Raw genomic sequence first — 20,885 nt, 5'->3', positions numbered from 1 at the left:
TGGCAAAATGGACACAAAAAGAGAGGGTGGAAGGAGGGATTAGCTGTCTCATTGGGGGGAGAGTAATTGGGAGTATGTAGCAAGGTGTGTATAAGTTTTGATGTGAGAGACTGACTTGATTTGTAAACTTTCACTTAAAGCACTATAAAAATTATTAAAAAAAATAATAATAACAGTGTTCAAATTCCCTTAGTTAAATTTAGCCTCTTTTTTCCCCATATTCTCATAACACCTGTACCTCTGAGGCAAAACTGCACATTATTTATGTCTTCCCTGTGGTTTTCTTCACCAATGTACTCCAACATGCCTGCCACAGAGCAAGCGCTCAGTCAGTGGTGGACAGGATCCACCTACCCAGCGATGGTTGGTCTGGGCCAAGGCAGCTTCCTGCCCTTCATACCTTAATGTAAGACCTTAATTCAAAATATGAAGGAAAAGGATATCCTAATTATTTAGGATTTATAATATTTCCAATCACTTTCAACACTTACTGAACACACATCTGAGTGCTAGTGATATTCTGGGCCACGTGGATATGGAAGAAGCCCACTACTGTCCAAGGACTCATGACTGGTGGGAGATGAGCATGAAGAGCGCCTGCCGCACAGGGTTGACCCAACCCAGAAGCTGGGAGCAGCTTCTGGGAAAAGTGGCCCTGGGTTGATTCGTCCAGCTGAAGAAGGGAGAAAGGGAATTTTGGGCGGAGTAAAAGCATGGTGTTGAGTGAACATTACATCACAATTAGGAACTGCAAATAGAGGTGACCAGTACACTGGGGTATAATGAGCAATACAGCTGGAGCAATTGGTAGAGGAACTCGGATTTACCCCCGAAGGCAATGGAAGCCAATGAAAGGTGGTAAAGAGGAAGTGACACCAACAGATGGATTTTAGAAAGATTCCTCAAACTACAGTGCAGGGGATGGTCTGCAGCTCAAGAGAGATATTGGCTGAAGGTAGACATTTCTGAATTGCCAGCATATAGAGTGGGAGCCAGGTAAGTAACTCAGGGAAGCGTGTGGAGAGAACAAACGCAGCAAACACCAGGGGAAAAACCAACCTATAGGGGAGAAGGCTCACGTGGAGATGGCCAGAGCGGGGGCAGCATCCCCCAAGCCAACAAGGCCAAAGGTGTGAGAAGGGCTGGGCAGAAACACACTGAATCTGATCAGGACAGTGCACTGGAAAGAGAAGGCTGGAGGGACACGTTAAATGGCACCCTGAGGACATGATCAGCAGAATCTAGAAAACTCGAAGGGGAAACCTGCATATTAGAAGAGCCTTGAGCAGGGACAGAAGTTCCAGTGGCATTACTGACTGGGTTACACCTGTTGTGCCCCCTTTACTCTTAAGTGTCTCAGTGCAGATAAGTTATACAGTCACTTAAAAGACATAGAAAACCCAAACTGAAGGACAAAACAGCTCACCGAAATGTCCCGGACTAAAGGAAATGAAAGAGATACAACAACTAGAGGCGATGTGTGACACAGACAGGACCCTGGACCAGAAAAAGGGCTTTAGTGGGACAATTCGAATAAGAGCTTTCTTTGTTGTTTTTGGGTGCCATCCAGTCAATTCCAACTTATAGTGATTCCATGTGGCGGAGTAGAACTGCCCCAGAGGGTTTTCTTAGGCTGTAAGTTCTTTTTTGTTTTCAGGGCAATCTTTTTTTTTTTTTTTTAATTGTTCTTTAGATGAAGGTTTACAGATAAAATTAGTTTCTCATTAAACAATTAATACACATAGTTTTGTGACACTGGCTGCCAATCCCACAACATGTGAACACTCTCCCCTACTCGACCTTGGGTTCCCCACTTACCAGCTTTCCCGTCCCCTCCTCCCTTCTTGTCCTTGCCCTTGAGCTGATATGTCTATTTAGTCTTGATTTGTTTTATGGGCCTATCTAATCTTTGGCTGAAGGGTGAACCTCAAGAGTGATTTCAGTACTGAGTTAAAATGGTCTCTGGGGGCCATACTCTCAGGGTTTCTCCAGTCTCTGTCAGACCAGTAAGTCTGGTCTTTTTCTGTGAGTTAGAATTTTGTTCTACATTTTTCTCCAGCTCTGTCCAGGATCCTCTATTGTGCTCCCTGTCAGAGCAGTCAGTGGTGGTAGCCAGGCACTTTCTAGTTGTGCTGGACTCGGTCTGGTGGAAACTGTGGTACTTGCGGTCCATTAGTCCTTTGGACTAATCTTTCCCTTGTGTCTTTGGTTTTCTTCATTCTCCCTTGCTCTAGTTGGGGTGGGACCAGCAGAGTATCTTGGATGGCTGCTCACAAGCTTTTAAGACTCCAGACGCTACTCACCAAAATAGAACGCAGAACATTTTCTTTATAAACTATGTTATGTCAATTGAGCTAGATGTCCCTCAAGACCATGGTTCCCAGCCCTCGGCCCAATAATTCCATCTCTCAGGGAGTTTGGATGTGTCTGTGAAGCTTCCATGACCCTTGTCTTGGTCAAGTTGTGCTGGCTTCCCCAATATTGTGTACTGTCTTGCCCTTTACCAAAGCTGCCACTTATCTATTGTCCTGTTAGTGTTTTTCCTTCCCCCCCAGCCCCCCCCATAACCATCAAAGATTGCTTCTTTGATGTGTGAAACTAAGTGGGTGGGTGAAAGAAGAAACAAAAACCAAAAAAAGCCAAACACATTGCCATCGGGTGAATTCGTAGCGACCCTACAGGACAGAGTAGAACTGTCGCATAGAGTTTCCAAGGAGCACCCGGTGGATTCGAACTGCCGACTTTTTGGTTAGCAGCCATAGCTCTTAACCACTATGCCACCAGGGTTTCCAGAGAAACAAAAAGAAACAAAAAAAGTAAATACAATGGCAGTGTGGTAGGATTCAGCAGGTGGGGTTGGGGCAGACCTAGCTAAGCCATATGCCAGTGGGTCTTCAGCCAAGTGGTACGGCTCTCCCTGTTGAGAAGCGGCATGGGCGATGCATGGGGCTAGGTGGGCAGGAGAAAGGAAAGAGGGGAGAGAGAGAGAAGAAATCAAAAACAAACAAAAAATAATAACAAAAAAAATAGGGGGGAAGCCAGCTGTTGGGGGTGGGGTGGAATTGGGGTAGCAGTGAGCTGATGTCTCTCTTGCCAGGTGGCATGGCACAGCCCTTCAGGAAGAGGCGGGGTCAGCACGGGCCTAAGTGGGAGGGAGGAGGAAAATGGAGAAGGGGAAAGACAAAAATAATAAATATGGCACTGAGGGAGCTGGCCTGTGGGGGCGGTACAGACCCAGGAAGGCTATGTTTCAGGGGCTCTCCAGCTGAGCAGTACAGCACAGCCCACCAAGAAGGGGGGGCCATGTACAGGGCTAGGTGGGTGGGAGAAAGGAAAGGAAGGAAGGGAGAGAGACAGAAGAAACAACAACAAAAAGAAAACAAATAAAATGGCACTGAGCAAGTTGGCTGGTGACAGCCACACAGACCTGGGAAGGCCATGTGTAGTGACTCTCCAGCTGAGCGGTGCGGCATGGCTCTTTGAGAAGGGGTGGGGTGGTGCACAGGGCTGGGTAGGTGGAAGAAAAGAAAGGAAGGAAAGGAGGGAGAGAGAAGAAACAGAAAAAAAAAAAAAAAAAGAAGGGAAACAAACCAAAAAATCACAGCCAGTCAAGAAGGGGAGGAGATGGCACACGAGGCCAGCTGAGCTGGAGAAAGGAAAGGAAGGGAGAGAGAGAAGCAAACAAAAACAGCCAAAAAAAAATATATAATATATATATATATATATAAACAAACAAAAATAGCAATGAAGAGGCCAGTGGGGCCAGGGTAAACCCTGGCATGAGTGAGCTAGTATCTCTCCAGCAGAGCAACTGTGGAGCCCCACAGAAGGAAGAAGGATGGGGTGGGGGGGAGCATGTATCCCTGGTTACCAGGTGTTCTGTCTCCTGCTGGGAGCTCCACGAAGTTGCCCTCCCATACTCCCTGTCCAAGGTCTTTATGGCTGAAGTCCAAGATGGCGAATCCAGGTAGCAGTGAGCTGGTGTCTCTTTGGCTGAGTGACCATGGTCCACTGGAAATCAGTGGAGGCCTCGTACAGGGAAGAAGGGTGTGAAGTGGGAAAGTGTATCCCAGGCTACCAGGTGCTCTGTCTCCTGTTGGGAGCTCTGTGAAGTAGCCTTCCTGTACTCCCTATATGCGTTCCTTGGTGGCTGTAGTCCAAGATGGCAAATCCATCTGCATTAGCTGGTAGGGGACCTCCACTCTAGCTCTCCTCGTTCTCTGTTCTCTGTCAGTTCGTATTCCATTCAGTGTTTGATCGAGTTCTTTATTCCTTCATTTGGTGCTTACGGTTCCAGGACTGACATTTGTATCTGTTTTACTTAGTTTTTCAAGTCTTTGCTGAAGAAGGCATGGTGCTTCTGTCTATAGCACCACGTTGGCTCTGCCTCATAGGCTGTAATCTTTACAGTAGCAGATCACCCGGTCTTTTTCCCACAGAGCCACTGGGTGGGTTCAGACCACCAATATTTCTGTTAGAAGCCAAGCGCTTAACTGCTGTACCGCCAGGGCTCCTTTGAATAAGGTCTACAGATTAGATAAAAGCAAAATACCTAATTTTGCTGAGTTATGATGTTGACACTGGGGAAATCTGGGTATATGGGAATTCCTAATTTTGCAACTTTTTTTCTTAGTCCAGAATTATTTCAAAATGAAGAGTTAAAAAAGAAAAAGAAATTTAAAAATATGTTTTAAAAACCAGTTCCAAGTCAATCAGGGAAATACGAACCTAACTGAACATTTGTAGATATTAAGTAAGTATTGACTTTTAGGTGTGTTAATGGCACCGCAGACTTGTTTAACAAAGAGTCCTTATCTTCTAGTGATACATACTGGACACAAGTACACAGATGAAGACAGCTAGATGCTAGTGAAGTTACAAAGTCCGTATCAATTGGGCCGATGGTGGGTGGGTGGGGTCATTAATTCAGGGACATGGTGGGCATGGGTGACGATTGGCTGAGGCTCTCCAGAACCACAATCCAGTGGGAGGGACACACCAGGATCAGACAGAGCAGGGTGGCGGATGAACAGACTGCTACAGACACGCATGCTATGGCCCATGGAAGTACCCGAGAAGTCTGCAATGAGTTTACAGGACGAAGAGGGGTCAGCTAAGCAAAGAGGGAAGAAGGCATTCTAAGCAGAAAGATGCAACACATGCCTGGGCTAGAAAGCAGAAGACATGATGAGTAGGATGCTGTGAATAGGTCTTGTATCTGCAGGAACAGGTATGTGTAGGGGGGAAGGGTACAGTACAGATGGTGTGAGGTTCACAGAAGCCTCGAGGACCAGTGCCAAAAGTTTAGATTTTACTTTGCAGATCATGAACTCCATGAGGGGGCTATGAGCACAGAGTGCATAGTCAGGTTGGTGTCTAGACAAAGCACTCTGATGGTAGTGTAGAACTGACTTGCAGGAAGATTAGGTTTCTCATCTGTAATATGAGTTGGATCTGAGGGTTTCAAAGATCCCTTCAATTCTAAACAACTGAGTCGCTATTCTTCTGGGCCCCAGGGTGTTTAAGTAACAATTCACGTACCATCAGGAACAACTGTTTCTCAGTCATTGTCCCTGTCAGTTTTGTAGGTAAAACTGACAGTCACTTGGATGCTGTGACAGTCGGAAGGCTCATCTGACTAAAAATATCCACCCCACAGTCTATCCCGCAGGGCCTGAAGTTTCTAGCATTGCAGTGGCCAAAAGACACCTGCCTACCCTCTGTTGCTGCCTGGGATATGAGAGACAGTGGGAAGGCATAAACATCAGCAGTTTTGAGACCAGGTTTCTCTTAAAGTAGAAATGTGCTGCCGAGGAGAGGTACATAACACAGACACCAACCACAGCAACAGCCAGTGGTGATAAAGAAAACAGAAGGCACAGGAGAAAACAGGTGCAGGAGTCTCAAGACACCCTGGGGGCAGTCACAAAATAAACCTGTCACTCCTACCCCATGCCTTAAGATGCTGGGGGAGTCGTCAGTGAGAAGTGCCTTTTGGTTGATGAAAGCTGCCATGAAGAAGAAAACGCAAGAAATTCTAGCGGAGATTCTTTTATGTCAGCAAGCACAGGTATGCAGTCCAGGTGGGCAGAGGGTCATTGAGACCTTGCACTGCTTTCTGACCTCCTGGTGCACAATCATTCTCTCGTCTCTGCATTTTCTCCATGCTGCTCTGCAGAAGCCTGGCACAAGAACACACTAGAACCAAACCAGGCTTTCCCCTCTGCTGGTGCCCAGAAGTGTTCCCATGGGCCACATTTGAGGCCTGGCACACACAAGTGACAGCTGTCCTGCTTAAACCAGGAACAAAGGACATGTCCTCTAGGGACGATTAGAGGTAATGGAACCTGAGCACAGAGGAATGTCCGTGACAGCAGATACCGAAAAAGACCACTGCCCCGGGACCTGAACTACATAGGAAACAATTCAAAGCTATTCCCGAGGACTGAGAGCACATTCCCCACAGGCAGGAATCTCAGCACCTAATCTGTCCACTCACAGGGCCCAAGCACGGCAGTGATATCGGGACAAACTCTTAACATGGCCCACTCTCCCACTTTCCAAAACATTAGGTTAGAGTAGCTTCAAAGCAGCAGAACCAAGTATGATTGCTTCTTTCACAGCAATCCCGAGACCCCAGTTCCAGAAACAAAGTGGGAGAGATGTCTTCTAGGTTTCAGCCCAGAACCCAGAAGTACTGGCATAGTGTAATTGAAATACAATGTTCATAGATCACCAGATCTTAAGTTCAATGAGTTCAACTCAAGGGACTTTTTAAAAAAAAAAATTTTTTATTGTGCTTTAAGTGAAAGTTTACAAATCAAGTCAGTCTCTCATACAAAAACTTATACACACCTTGCTATGTAACCCTAGCTGCTCTCCCCCTAACATGATAGCATACTCCTCCTCTCCACCCTGTATTCCCTGTGTCCATTCAACTAGCTACTGTCCCCCTCTGTCTTCTCATCTCACCTCCAGGCAGGAGCTGCCCACATAGTCTCATATGTCTACTTGAGCCAAGAAGCTCACTCCTCACCAGTATCACTTTCCCAACAGACTTTCTTAAAAAGGCAGGATGGAGTCAGGAAGACTGCTGGTCCTAAAATTCTGGTTCAAATTTAGTCGTCAGCCTTTGACACTGTGCAAGGCATTCCCCATCCTGGTCCCCTGTAGGAGACCCTGGGTGGTGCAAGTGGTTAACGAGCTAAGCTGCTCACTGAAAGGTTGGAGGTCTGAGGTGCCCCAGAAGAAAGGTCTGGCAATCTACTTCCAAAAAATTAATCACTGAAAACCCTATGGAGCATCTTTTCAAAAACGGGTGCTGGGAAAATTGGATTTCCACATGTCTTAGAATGAATAAGGATTCATGCCTCACACCATACACAAAAACCAATTCAAAATGGATCAATGTAACACGGATAAATGTGAAAACTAAAACCATAAAATTCTTAGAAGAAAATGTAGGGGCGAGCCTGTGGGACCTAGTTTTTAATGATGGATTATCAGAGATCACAACGAAAGCACAAGCAGCAAAAGACAAAATAGATAACTGGGACCTCATAAAAATTAAATACTTTTGTTTATCAAAGCACTTTGTCAACAAAATGAAGAGACAACCAACAGACTGGGAGAAAAGTTTCAGGAACCATATATCCAATGATGGTCTAATATCTAAAACATGTAAGAATCTTCTACAACTTAACGACAAGATGACAAACAACGCAATCGAAACATGGGCAAAGGACTTGAACAGAAATTTTACCAAAGAGGATATTCAAATGGTCAACAAACACATGAAAAGGTGCTCAACCTCATTAGCCATTAAAAAAAACAAACAAACCCACTACCATCAAGTCAGTTCTGACTCAGAGCTACCCTCTAAGACAGAGTAGAATTGCCCCATAGGGTTTCCAAAGCCGTAATTATTTACAGAAGCAGAATGCCACATCTTTCTACCACAGAACGGTTGGTAGGTTTGAACCACAGTCCTTTGGCTTAGCAGCTAAGCAATTAACTACTGTACCACCCACAATGAGATACCACCTCACCCCCATTATAATGACTGTGATAAAAAATGGAAAACAATAGGTCTTGGCAAGGTTGTGGAGAAACTGGAACCCTCATCCATTGCTGGTGGAAACGTAAAATGGCACAGCCTCTGTGGAAAATAGTTTGGTGGTTCTTCAAAAAGTTGAACAGAGAACTACCGTATGACCCAGCAATCCCAATCCTAGGTATATACCCAGAAGTGAAGGGAGGAATGCAAACATAAATTTGTACACCAATGGTCACTGCAGCACTTTTCACAATAGCCTAAAGATGGCAACAACTGAAATGTCCAACAGATGAATGAATAAACAACATGTAGATATACATACAATAGAATATTACTCAGCCATTAAAAGAAATCCTGATGCATGCCACAACATAGATGAACCTTGAAAACATCATGCTGAGCCAAATAAGTCAATGGCAAGAGAACAAATACTGTATGTATGATCCCACTTTATACAAAGTAAGCAAATATATAGAAACCAAACATTTTTAGTGGTTACCAGGGGTGGAGGGAAGTTTTGCTTGGGGGCATTGAGGTTACATTAATGATGGTGGAATGATTTGGAAAAGGATAGTAAGAAGGGTTGTACAACTTGAAGAATGTAATCAATGTCACTGAATTATACATGTAGAAATCGTTGAGACAGTGTATGTTTTGCTGTGTATATTTTCACCACAATAAAAAAAGAAAAAGAAATGGTGGGAGGGAACAAAACTGGTGAAAGCTGAATCTGGGTAACTGGAACATAAAACCAAAACCCAACCAAACCCATTGCCGTGGAAGTGATTCTTACTCATGGTGACCCTACAGGATAGAGTAGAACTTCCCTGTAGAGTTTCCAAGGAGCAGCTGGTGAATTTGAACTGCTGACCTCTTGGTTAGTAGCCATAGTTCTTAACCACCAGGGCTCCAACTGGTACATAAGGGTTCATTATTCTATTCTCTCAACTTTCATATACATGTTTGGAAATGCCTCTGATAAAAAAATGTTATATGTTTTGGAAAAAAAGGAAAACAGTATGGAGCACAGTTCTACTCTGACACACACGGGGTTACCATCACTCAGAGTTGATTTGACGGGAAATGGAACTGGGTTCTCTGTAAAGTGAAGGGGATTGATTTGGTGACCAGGCTAAAGTAGGGCAGGGCTGATCATGTGATATTTTTATCAATGTGTCCTGCTTAGAAACTTTCCAATATATTGACTCTCTAAAATATTTGAAAATTCCCCAAATTAATCTGTATATCCAATGAAATTCAAACCAAAATCTCACTAAAATTTCTCTTAGAATTCGCAAGCTGATTCTAAAATTCATATGGAGAGAAAAGGGCCAGAATAATCAAGACAATTTTGAAGAAGAGTAAGAAGGAAGACTGGCTCTACCAGATAGCAAGACGTTATAAAGCTAAGGTAATACAAAGACACTTACCAGCCCTTCTGGAAGAGCTGGGGATTATTTCCCTTTCCAATACCTCTGAAAAATACTTTTCTTTGCCTGGGATGTGGTAGATCGTAAGAAAGCACAAATGAGATATCCAGAGTATGATTCTCAGAACCACTCAAAGCTCCTGCTCGATGCAGATTTCCCAGACTTCATCCCCAAGGAACCGGAAGCTATGGGCCTCAGCTTCAGTAATCTGTAGTTTAACTGGCTGTCTAAGGGATCTGTTTTGCTCATTTAAACTGGGGAATCACATACAGATAAATCAACAGAACCTGTTCTCAGCCGCATAGTCAATAGCAAAGTTTGGTGTTTCCCTCTTTAGGGATAAGTAGCACCCATTGGCTAACCGTGTGTATACTGACTGCAGCTGATAGTAAACAACGGAATGATTGCATTTTTCCAAATACGCTTGAATTGCATGGCCAGGACTTTCATAAGCTGCTAACTCTTCTTAATGCAGAAGGTCCTTACTAACCCAATCGGCTCTGAAAATGGGATGGCCTTGAGGTCTCAATTGATCAGTAGGGGTGATTCCTGTTCCCCCACCCCCAGAAGTTCTGACTTTATTGCTCTGGAGTGGAGCTAGGGTGCTGGTATTTTTATAAAGCTCCCAAATAATTCTAACACATGGCCCTAAGTTTAAGATAAGGCCTTCTAAGAGAGGGTTTGTGTTACCCATTTGCTCTTTCATTTCCCTTTCGAACAATCCTGTGGCTGGGAGGAGGAGCGGATATGAGACGATGGGGAAAAGGCCAGGTGACCAGTGTGGAAAGAATCGTGAAAACGGCCCGAATGCTGTGATGGATTATAGTAGAGCTCTGTTCGCTGACCAGGGAGTAACTGGGGACACAGAAAACCACAAAAAGTTTTCCGCTGCTGAAAAACTGTGGCCAGCAGTTCCATCAGCTCCACCCTCCCTACATTCTTTAAGGCATGAGAGTGCCAAAGACCTTCAGCACATGCTGCCAAGAAGCTTTGGAAAATGCTCTCTGGCCCTAGGAGAACACAACAGTTGTACGTGTCTCATGAGAGAGGACATGGAAACCAGCCGGGGCTTCGGCGGGGTGGGGGGAGGAAGGGGCAGTGCAGCCAATACTGATGCAGAGGCGAGGAGCCAGGCCCCCCACGCCTTGCCCAGCCCTCCTCGCTGGCCAGGGGGATAAGGGGTCAGTCCCAAACCCACCTGGGGACCGAGGTCAACTTTGGTGCCACCCTAAACTTGGCACCAAGGTCAGCCCTGAAGCTGAGCCAACAAGATGGGCTCCAGCTGGGGTGGCAAAGAGCTCCCAAGAACAACGAGGGGCTCAATGTGTCCCACCCTGTGCTTTACTCAGAGGAAACTGAGGCACTGCGGGCTGAGGGACTTGTTCACCTGGGTTAGAACCAGGACTCTTGACTTCCAGTGAAAGCCCAATCAACTGCGCTGCCCGGTAAACCCAAGAAGTTAAATAGCTGCAGGCTTAACTCTATGGGGCAGTTCTACTCTGTCCTATAGGGTCGCTATAAGTCGGAATTAACTCGACAGCAGTGGGTTAGGTTAGCTGTCCAGAACTGGTGGATATTTGCAACTAGCTGGACACCTACCTGGTAGGTGACAGAGCTACAACCAGGAAATCCATTTATTCCACGTGAAATCTGTTTATCTGGGAGGCAAGGAAAGAGTGACTAATGCTTTGGAAAAATAATTTGGAAGCTAATTCAAAGAAAGTTTTACACACGGAGAGAGAGAGGAATGAGAATGAGCGCCAGCATCTCTCAAAATGTTTTGTTTTTTCGTCATCCCAAATGCCAAACAGTCAATGCCGCTGGAAACAGCTCTTCCAAGGGAAAACATAACTCATGCCTGCAAGATGGCTCAGCTCTCTGTCCAGGGGAAGCAGCTGAGCCCACAGCCACCTCTGCTGGGCTGTCCCTGGGCCGGGTGAGTGAGGTGCCCACTTGTCTGTGTGCAAAAAGGGTCGTGTCCACCTTGATCCCCAACGAAGGAGCTGCTGTCATCGTTGGTTATAAGGAATAACTAATATCAAAACATTAGCCCAGACCACTTAACTCCCAGGGAGTTCTTGGATTATTTTCCCCCTGACCCCTTGTTAATTTAGACAGGAATGCAGCCATTTCCCTCTTTCAAAATTTCCATGCGTCATTTTTGGAAAACAGACTCCAAGAGGAATTTCCCTTCATGGTCTGTGCATACCGTCCAGGACTTTCCCAAGTCCTCCTGTTGGTATGAAGGGCACACACATTTTATTCAGGTGAGGAAATTTGAAAGAGGTGATGATGGCATGAAATACTATCTTCCTCCCTGGCTACTACAAGAATGCTAAAGTAAAACCCAGCCAGTTACACGCACTATCAAAGCAAAGCCTATGGGTCTATTTTCAGAACCAGAGACTTTAATCCCTGAACAATGCTCTGTGACAATGCTTTTATTTTTACTTATGTGAAACAGTGATAGGTGCAGTAAAGCCTGCTCTATTTTCAGTAGCTCAGAGGGGGAAAAAAATCTGTGGGTACTTTGGCCAATTAATTGCCACTTATGCATAATAATACTTTTGGGGGAAAATACCGTCATTTCTTAAATACGGTGTTTTAACAATGAGCATCTCCTTTGCTGCAACAATGAATTGAGATAAACAGTGTCACCACCTGCTATATCACATGCTGTAACTGGAAACCTCCCAAATGGGCAATCATTCATTCTGTTTCTGCTCTTTTCTGTTTTTCTCCAGCCCTTCCTTTTTTAACAGGACACTATAAGATGGCACAGAAAGGGCACAGTACCTGGGCTAATATCCCAGCTGTTTTCTCACTAGACATTCCTTGAAGGCAGAAAGGTTTTGTGTAAATGTCACTTGAGTAAACTAGAGTTTGAAACAGGGACCCAGGAATATGTGAACTTCTGCAGGAAAAAAATTATAAAAAAGAAGAAAAAAGGCAAAATTCCTGAACGGGATGTTCAGAGACTGCAGCCACCAGGCCCAGTCAGAGGTAATGTCAGTGAGGCGCTGCCCCATAGGAAAGCCCCCGGAGGCCCAGAGACGGTCTGCAGTTCCCACCCAAGGACCAGAGAGAATTGCTGCTGAGCTGCGTGGGGTCCACTTCCCATGGGTTTCTCAAGCTGTGTGTTCAGAGACAACTTTGAAAGAGCATAAAGAGAGGGGGAAGCATTCGAAAGAGATAAACGGGAATATTAAAAAAAGGTAAGTCCATTGCGGTAACCTCTAATATTATATTCTAATTTCTCTGTTGTCATTAGCTGCTGTCAGTCGGCCCCCAATTCATGGCGAGCCCATGCACAACAAAACAAAACTCTGCTCAGTCTTGTGCCATTCCCATGATAGGTATCAGATAAGACTGCTATGATCCATAAGGTTTTTACTTGCTGATTTTCGAAAGTAGATTATGAGGCCTTTCTTCCTAGTCCATCTTAGTCTGGAAGCTCCGCTGAAACCTGTTCAGCATCATAGCAACATGCACATCTCTGGTGACAGATGGGCGGTGGCTGCTTAACTTCTCTCTCTCCAAAGTTATATTCACTTTATTATTTTAAAAAAGAAAACAACCAAGGTGCTATTAACAGACAAATGGATAAACAAATCATGGTACATACACACAAGGGAATACTACACAAGGATAAAGAAAAATGATGAATCCGCGAAACATCTCACAACATGCATGAACCTGGAAAGCATTATGCTGAGTGAAATTAGTCACAAAAGGGCAAAAATTGTATGAGACCACTATTATAAGAACTCAAGAAACGGTTTAAACACAGAAGAAAACATTCTTTGATGGTTACGAGGGTGGGGAGGGAAGGAGAGGGAAATTCACTAACTAGATAGTAGATAAGAATCATCTTAGGCAAAAGGGAAGAACAACACACAACACAGGGGAGGTCAGCACAACTGGACTAACCAAAAGCTAAGAAGTTTCCCGAATACAACCAAACACTTCAAGGGACAGAGTAGCAGAGATTGGGGTCTGGGGACCATGGTTTCGGTGGATATCTAGGTCAACTGGCATAAAAAAGTTTATTAAAAAAAAAAATGTTCTGCATCCCACTTTGATAAGTGGTGTCTGGGGTCCTAAAAGCTTGTGAGGTGGCCATCTAAGATGCATCAATTGGTCTCAACCCACCTGGAGCAAAGGAGAATGAAGAACACCAAAGACACAAGGTAAATATGAGCCCAAGAGACAGAAAGGGCCACATAAACCAGAGACTCCATCAGCCTGAGACCAGAAGAACTAGATGGTGCCCAGCTACCACCAATGACAACCCTGACAGGGAACACAACAGAGAGTCCGTGATGGAGCAGGAGAAAAGTGTGGAGCAGAACTCAATTCACATAAAAAGACCAGACTTAATGGTCTGGCTGAGATTGGAGGAACCCTTGGAGCCATAGCCCCCAGGCTCTCTGTTAACCCAGAACTGAAACCATTCCCGAAGCCTGCTCTTCAGACAAAGATTAGACTGGACTATAAAACATAAAATAATAACTCGTGAAGAGTGTGCTTTTTAGCTGAAGCAGATAAACAAGACCAAATGGGTGGCTCCTGTCCAGAGGCAGGATGAGAAGGCAGGAAGGGACAAGAGCTGGGTGGATGGACACAGGAAACCCGGGGTGGCAAAGTGGAACGTGTTGTCATATTACAGGGATTGCAACTGGTGTTACATAACAATATGTGTGTAAGTTTTTGTATAAGAAATTAACCTGAGCTGTAAACTTTCACCTAAAGAATTAAAAAAAAGAAGTATCTCAAAGTGAAAAAAAAAAAGATAGGTGAAAGAAAAACTGTTGTGAGCAGTGCCGCATGATTTCAGAGAGATGCGTCAGGGTCTCAGCTGTATTCTCAGGGATGCACCTGGCCATGCAGGCTCTCACTCAGTGTCCACTGAATGAACATAACTTTAGATTTCTATATTGCTAAAATAATTAATTGACAGCCCATGTGGGAAACAGAATGTGTTAGCTAAATTTAAGAGTTAGAGGAGGCTGAAGCAAAAATATCCTTTGTATTTCTACCCTTCCTGATAGAAACATTTCTAAAATGCAGCATCATTAATGATTAGATGGTAATTTATGAGAACTTGAGTTGAGGGTCAGGCTGTGAGGGGCCACCACAGACCACGACCCCAGTGGAGCGTGGCCCCACATGCCACCTGCAAGCTATTACAGCTGTGGTTGCTGCTACATGTTTTCCAACCACACCCAAAGGTGCGTTTATTGTTTTCTGATTTCCTCTCCACCAAAATGTCACCCACTGAAAGTTCTAACAGGAAGGTCGTGCTGACTTGGGTTCTTTACAGGAAAATACCAGACTACGGTAAGGTCTGGGCACCTGGGCCCCTCTGACTCCCCTGCAGGCTCATCCTCCTCAAGTGGCCCCTGATGCCAGTCAGCTCTTGAAGTAGAAAGGGGGCAGTTCTCACTGCCTCTGAAACCCCCCTGGGGCCTGCTGGGTTAGACTGCAAGTCTATTTTAAGCCGCTCAGCCTCCCCTTGCTCTGTCCTCATGCCTCTCCTTTACTCCCAATCATGTTTCTTTGTTTTCCTTTCCATTTATTCTATTATTATTTCCATCCATGAAACTGTTAATTGCAAAATATATTTGGGTATAGTCTCTTAAATAATCTGGAGGAACAGAGTTACATCGAGAACTAACAAATAAATTCTAAAACAAATTATTGTGCACTATTCATATCCCACAGAAAAGCTGTCTCTACACTACTACCCCAAACTAGAAAAATATAAACAATTCAAAACTGTTTAGAATACTGGAAGGTGTTTATCTTTGGTGTTTCAACATAAACAAACAATGTGTATCTTTAAGCCTTTATAAAATAAACCTCAGTACTCTTACAATATATTTCTTAATATATCAATTTGGTCTACTAAAACTTACTGAGCAATCAAATTGATTTTATTTTTGGTATGTTTATTTTTCAAGATTAAGAGAAACACACATTAGGCCACAAAGTAAATGAAAAAATATTTTTATGTTCTCAAAGTTGAACATTGCTTTTCTAATAGCTCATTGTGGGGAGCCTGGGCTAGACGGACTCAGAGAGGTAGAAGCAAATCCTGGCTCCACCATTTACTCTGTCCCCTTGGACCAACAACTTGCTCTCTCCTTGCCTCAGCTGCCTCATCTGTAGCACAGCCAGCTGTGACATCACAAAAGGCTGTTGAAATTCCATCAAGATGTTTACAGTCAGTCCTGCAAAATCTTCAGCTTTAAGTGCAAATACTTTTCTTTGCACCAATGTGCTTGGTAGGTCAAGGCTCCTGCTACATGCAGGTTTAGTTCTTCAGTATTTGCTTTTCCTTCACAACTGATGAATTTCCCCTTCTCCTCTCAATTTAAAAATTAAAAAAATTTTGAAATGATACATGCACATGGAAGGAAATTTAAAACACACAAAAGAGTGAAAAGTCAGTCTCCTTCCCATGCCTGTCCCAGCTGGCCAGTTCCCTGCCTAGGGGGCACTATGATGGCAGATTTCTTGTGGAAATCTTCCAGGGACCAAGATGCCCACAGTGTCTGTGCGTGTGTGTGTACATTACAAACATCATATAAATATGTTGTCAGCTGCGTCAAGTTGGCCCCCAATTCATGGTGACCCCATGCACGGTAGAATGAAACACTGCCTAGTCCTGTGCCATCCCCATGATCAGTTAGGGATCAGATCATTGTGATCCATAGGGTTTTCATTGGCTGATTTTTGGAAGTAGATTGCCAGGCCTTTCTTCCTAGTCTGTCTTAGTCTGGAAGCTCTGCTGAAACCTGTTAAACATCTAGCAACACACAAGCCTCCACCTACAGACAGGCGGTGGCTGCACATGAGGTGTACTGGTCAGGAATCCACCCTGGGTCTCCCCCAAGGAAGTCAAAAATTCTACCACTGAACCATCAGTGTCCCCAAATAAATATACGTCATATTTTCCTTTTTAACATAAAAATGGTAGCACGCTATGCACACTATATACTGCACCTTGTCTTTTTTTTCCCCCCTTAAATTGGCAATTGTTCCACTTGGGTACATTTCCCTTGCTGTTAAAACAATGAATATTCTTGTACAAATATGTGGCACATGGTTAAGTGTGTGCAGAAGAAATACCAGTAAATGGAACTGCTGGGTCAGTGGGGTGTGAATTTTAAATTCTGATGGTTATTATCCAATTGTCCTCTGTAAAGCTGCACCAATTCACACTCCCTCCACTGTCTGAGAATGCCATTTCCTCACACACTTGCCCACATAACCTGATAGGTAGGGGGGAAAATGATTTCTCATTATAGTCTGAATATGCATTTCATTTATTATGCCTGAAGTTGAGCATCTTTTCATGTTTCAAGGGTTTGAGTCATTTGGATTTCCTTTCCTGGGAGCTCTCCACAGCCTTTGCTCATCTTTCCATTGGGTCATTGGTCTTTTTCTTCTTGATTTGAAGGAGCTCTCTAGGAAATGGGCCCTTTGTAACATCGGCCACAAATACGTCTTTCTCAGTTTGCCCTCTTATTTTTTCTTACTTTTCTGTTTTTCCAAAAAGAGGTATGTAGTTATATAATTGAATTTTTCAATCTTGCCTTTTGTGACTTATGGCATCTGGGAGCTACTAAATAGGTCTTCTCTGCTCCAAGATTATAAATATAATTACCCATGTTTTTCTGGTTTTATTTTTTACATTTAGATCTTTGAATCTTCTGGAGCTTATTCTGATATAGGAGTAAGATCCAATTGTATTTTTTTCCAGCTGGCTACCCAATTTTCCCAAGACCAATTACTGAATAATCCATCTCTCCCCCAATGATCTGGAAAGCCACCTTATTCTGATATTTCTGTTTTAAAGCCTACCTTATCCACCTAACATGATCCTTTCTGTGCCTTTCACTATATCTGCCTTGCAGTCTGTTTCTCCACCCATCTTCTGTAGAGTGTCTCTCTGTTTTCACCTAAACAGAATCCACCTCTGAGCTGGTGGTAATAGCCTCACAGGAGAGCTTCCACATAGGCCACCGGCCCCTCAACACCACCACCAGGACCCTCCATCACACCTCTCTCAGAAGAGGCCCTATGATTCCAGGGCATCACTTTTTCTAATCTCCCCACCACTCAGGAGGTGGTGGGAAGGAAGTGACGGAGAGCAGGAGTGCAGAGAGACAGGTGGCGGCAGGGAAAGGCCAGTGCCCTTTCTCAGAGGCTCTCCTGCCTGCAACGCTACAATCAAGGAACTGCCACTGGCCCAGTGGGGAGCAGTGCTGAGTCACTCACCGTTGCTAAATAATATGGAAAAAGATGCATGTACTAGTTGTTAGGTGCTGTTGAGTCGGTTGAGTCACAGCAATCCCACATATAACTGAACGAAACAATGCCCCGCCCTGCACCGTCCTCACAATCATTTGAACCCACTGTTGCAGCCACTGTGTCAATTCATTTCGTTGAGGGTCTTCCTCTTTATCACTGACCCTCCAGTTTACCAAGCATGATGTCCTTCTCCAAGGACTGGTCACTCTTGATAACTGGTCCAAAGTATGTGAGAAAATCTTGCCATCCTTGCTTCCAAGGAGCACTCTGGCTGTACTTTTTCCAAGATAGAACCAATACTAAAGCCACCTTATAGAGATGTAGGTCCTGCTCCTGGCACTGTGTGGGCGGAACCAGACCCCCTGTGCTGTTCTCATCCATGACCTACCTCCCTCAGCCATTCCCCCTCCTTCCTGCCCACCCTGTAGGCTGCCTGAAGAGACACAATATTAGTCAGGAGCAAGTGCAACAGTTTAACCTGTTGTTGCTATTTGCTGTTAAGTTGACCCTAGCTCATGATGACCCCATGCACAATGAAACAAAATGCTGTCCAATCCTGCACCATCCCCATGGTCAGTGGAGTATCAGACCATGTGATCCATAGGGTTTTCATTGGCTGATTTTTGGAAGTAGAACAGCCGGCCTTTCTTCCTAACCTGTCTTAGTCTGGAAGGTCCACTGAGACTGCACATGAGGTGCACTGGCGGGGAATCCAACCTGGGTCTCCTGTGTGGAGGCAAGAATTCTACCACTGAACAAACAATTCTCAGTCTGATTGCTCCCAATTTTCACTCCAGCCCTGACCTCTCTCCTGAGCTCCAGGACCACATCCTCCACGACCTGCCAGGCATTTTCACCCAGGTGTCTCAACCCTGGCCCAATACTGGATTCATTATTTCCTGCCCTGAAACTTGCTCCTCATTCTGTACTCTGTTTTGCTTAAATACCATCCACAACCCAAGCCAGAAACACGGGAGACATGACTAAGAGGATGATGTGAAATATCCTTGCAGCATGCTTCTCTTATACCCTTCTACCCACAGGGCCTTCACCCTAGTGTGTGGGAGGCACCCACTTGCCTGGAAAGATTAGAATTTGTTATAGAAAAATGCAATAGGAGAAGCCAGGCTGTTGTCTTTAATCCTAGTTAGCATATCAAGGACAGTGTATGAGGTTGGAGAAAGAGGAATAATAGGACGGCCAACACTTTGGGGCCCTGGGAATGGAAAGAGGAAAGAAAAGCAAAAGAATGGAAGCCATCGGAGTGAATGGCCTGACAAGCGTGTCCTGAGGGCACCGACCCAGGAGGGGAGCAGGGAGCCAGAGGCAGGTCTTGGCCCCTCCTCCCATGTGGAACTTGGCCCTCAGCAGAGTGGCCAGGCTGCAGGAGGCCCTAAGATTTAGCTTCCCAGGGCCACCTTGGGTTCCCAAGCAGTGCTGAGTAAGTGTAAACCCCCCTTTTCCATTAACCAGGGGGTGGGGCTCAGGGGGAAGCTCAGGTTCATTTTAGACAAAATCATGACATTTTCTCTGCACACCGGGACTAAAGCTTTGACTCACTATACTTCCTGCCCCTCTCTCGGCCGCAGATCTTTCCAGCTGATCCTGTTCTCACCTTTCCCTCCACCACCACCTATGTTCAGAACCTAACAGCCTTCTACAGTGAGCTTTGTCCATTGTCTCCCCTCCCACCCAACCCCCCTCAGGTACACATTCCTAAAATACAAAGTGCTGATACGGTCTCCCAGGTCACAAACATCTTTGAAGCATCATTTATAAGGACCAGGTCTAGCTCCTGTGTGCCTCTCCAGCCTGTCTCCTGCCATCGCCCACCCCCACAGATATCCCACTCCCTGAGCTGTGGTTCTCTGACCACCATGCTCGGCACCCCCCCCCCCCCCCCCCCCGCCCATAAGCTGTTTCATCTCCCTGGACAACCCTATCCTTCCCTGGCCACCCAGTTCTCTATCCTGAGGGCTCCCTCCTCAGGCTGCTCCTGCTCCTTTGGCAGGACTGCAAGCCTGAAAAGCAGAGGTCCTTCGGTAAGGCAGGGCAAGGAAGACACCCCTGTACCCCTACCTTCCCTCTGTTGCATGCTGCTCCTTCTTCTGAAACACAGGCCAACCTCAGAGCTTTGCCTATTCTTCAAAAGCATTTCAAGTCTCCATAATGCTACTGTTCCCCTTTTAAACACACACTGGACACTTCTGTCACATCATGTCTGCCCTGCACAATCGTTTCTTTTCCAATTATGACCACTCCTCCCTCAGACCTTGGGCTAAACAAGTCAATCCCAGCAGACTCCGGACCACCTAGACTGCCACAGGCCTTTTGTACAAAACGCTGTGGAAATACAGATTTTAAATGGTCGCTGGGCATGGTACCTTGTGAAACTTAATTAACCATGCACCAGGCTTAGAACAGGTGCTTGAGAAATACTCATTGCGTATGAAATAATGAATGAGTAAATGAAGGGAAGCGGGATTCCTTCAAGAGAGGTGATGGGCCTTTCTGGGGCTGAACTGTTCCCAAGCCAGTCACTCTACCTGCCTAGTCCTGCCCTCCCAATCCAATTCCACCTGGTCTCCTACCTGCCTCCTTCCCTCCCCTCCCCCCGCCCCCACCCATCTCCTCTGTGCCGCCTCACACTTCCGCGCGCTCACTCACCTGTATGCCCAGGGCGACACGCTGCGCAGGTGGGTGGGCGGCCGGAAGCGGCGGTCGACCGCCCCTGCGGCGCTGGGCCTGGCCCCGGCCGGGCAGCTGGCGTTGCGCGCCCGCTCGCGCGGCTCGGGCTGCAGCGTGTGGTGGAAGGCGCCGAGCACGCCGGCCGCCAGCCGCCCGTACAGCTGCTCAAGGAGCTCCTCCGGCCGCTCCGCGCAGCTCCGGGGCCGCGCTGGGCGCTTGCCCACCCTGGGGGCGCCCGCGGCCCGACCCGGCAGCAGCGCCAGCAGAAAGCCGACCATCAGCATCCAGACCTGCGGCGACAGGCCACGCTCAGCGCCGGGGGAGTACTCGCTGGCCGACCAGCACCCAAGAGCTCGCTCCTCCGCCGCTCGGAGACTCGCTCCTGGGGTCCC

General features: G+C 45.8%; 1 protein-coding gene across 3 annotated transcripts in view; it reads right to left on the bottom strand.

Annotated features, from left to right (window-relative positions):
- The window catches only part of IL17D (interleukin 17D), a 29,623-nt gene that overhangs the window by 7,982 nt on the left and 756 nt on the right, over positions 1-20,885 (bottom strand). For 2 of the 3 annotated variants that reach the window (XM_049867646.1, XM_049867645.1), the window contains exon 2: positions 20,473-20,783. The exons of the other annotated variant lie outside the window; for it this stretch is intronic. In XM_049867646.1, coding sequence (XP_049723603.1) covers positions 20,473-20,777 — 305 coding nt within the window. In that variant the 5' untranslated portion in view covers positions 20,778-20,783. The remainder of the gene's footprint in view (positions 1-20,472; positions 20,784-20,885) is intronic. 3 annotated transcript variants of the gene reach the window in all.

Source organism: Elephas maximus, chromosome 23 (genome assembly GCF_024166365.1).
Source record: "Elephas maximus indicus isolate mEleMax1 chromosome 23, mEleMax1 primary haplotype, whole genome shotgun sequence".
Classification (NCBI taxonomy): Eukaryota; Metazoa; Chordata; class Mammalia; order Proboscidea; family Elephantidae; genus Elephas; species Elephas maximus.
The sequence above is the reverse complement of the archived record's forward strand: the minus strand, read 5'-3'. Positions and strand labels throughout refer to the sequence as shown.